The sequence below is a fragment of the Nanorana parkeri genome, unplaced genomic scaffold (genome assembly GCF_000935625.1).
Source record: "Nanorana parkeri isolate BGI_ZX_2015 unplaced genomic scaffold, ASM93562v1 scaffold5, whole genome shotgun sequence".
NCBI classification, from domain to species: Eukaryota; Metazoa; Chordata; class Amphibia; order Anura; family Dicroglossidae; genus Nanorana; species Nanorana parkeri.
Genome location: NW_017306273.1, coordinates 5,071,250 through 5,071,958, shown reverse-complemented (window position 1 = coordinate 5,071,958; position 709 = coordinate 5,071,250). Strand labels below are relative to the sequence as shown.

At 55.3% G+C, this 709-nt stretch overlaps 1 protein-coding gene across 1 annotated transcript in view; it reads right to left on the bottom strand.

The window, feature by feature from the left end:
* Positions 1-707, bottom strand: part of TRIM28 (tripartite motif containing 28) — a gene marked incomplete at its 5' end in the record, with an annotated part of 20,354 nt that extends 19,647 nt beyond the window's left edge. The window contains one exon of the mRNA XM_018576831.1: positions 653-707. Within this exon, the coding sequence (XP_018432333.1) occupies positions 653-707 (55 nt within the window). The remainder of the gene's footprint in view (positions 1-652) is intronic.
* Between the last annotated feature and the right edge of the window lie 2 nt (positions 708-709).

The window sequence follows — 709 nt, the reverse complement described above, 5'->3', positions numbered from 1 at the left end:
CACCTTAGACACCCAGGGCTGAGCAGAACCAAATTCTGAGCATCCAGAGGGGGGCACATTAGACAGCAGCACACCTAGGATTGCTGCCAATGCAATCACATGAACTGTGGGATCACATGCTGCATCAGAGCTCTGACCAAGTACTAAACCCAAATATCTACACACAGGACAACCTGATCTGGAAGGGTAAAGTTTGTTTATACCATCCAAGGGGTCATACAGTGAATGGGGTGGTTGGTGGTCCAACTTTGGTTTAGAGAGCCACAGACCACACTGACTGGTTGCAATGGGAAACCATCTGCAGCTTCCTTTGGTTTGCCATGTAGTGCCCAAGCATCCACGTGGTGCAGCTGTTGACCACCTACGGGGGCGTGTGTCGTAATCTGCTGGGTTGCTATTGACAACAGTAACAGCCTGGGTGATTTTAAAATATATACTAGTTGCCCCTAGCAACCGACCAACTTTTATCTTTCTATCGAGTGCATGCAGCAATGCGGTCGATGAGGCGCCTGGCGCGGCCTTCAGTAAGGGCCCGGCCCCCGGAAGACACCCCCAGCTCTTTGTTCTGCAGCCTCGTGGTGCCGGCAGGCCGCGGGCTGGACGGAGGCCACATCTGCGCGGCAATGGCGGGAGTTCGCGCTCTCTTTCTCACCTGCTCCAGGCTCCGCGATGCTGTCGGCGGGCTCGGGGCTGAGGCAGTCGCGGCACA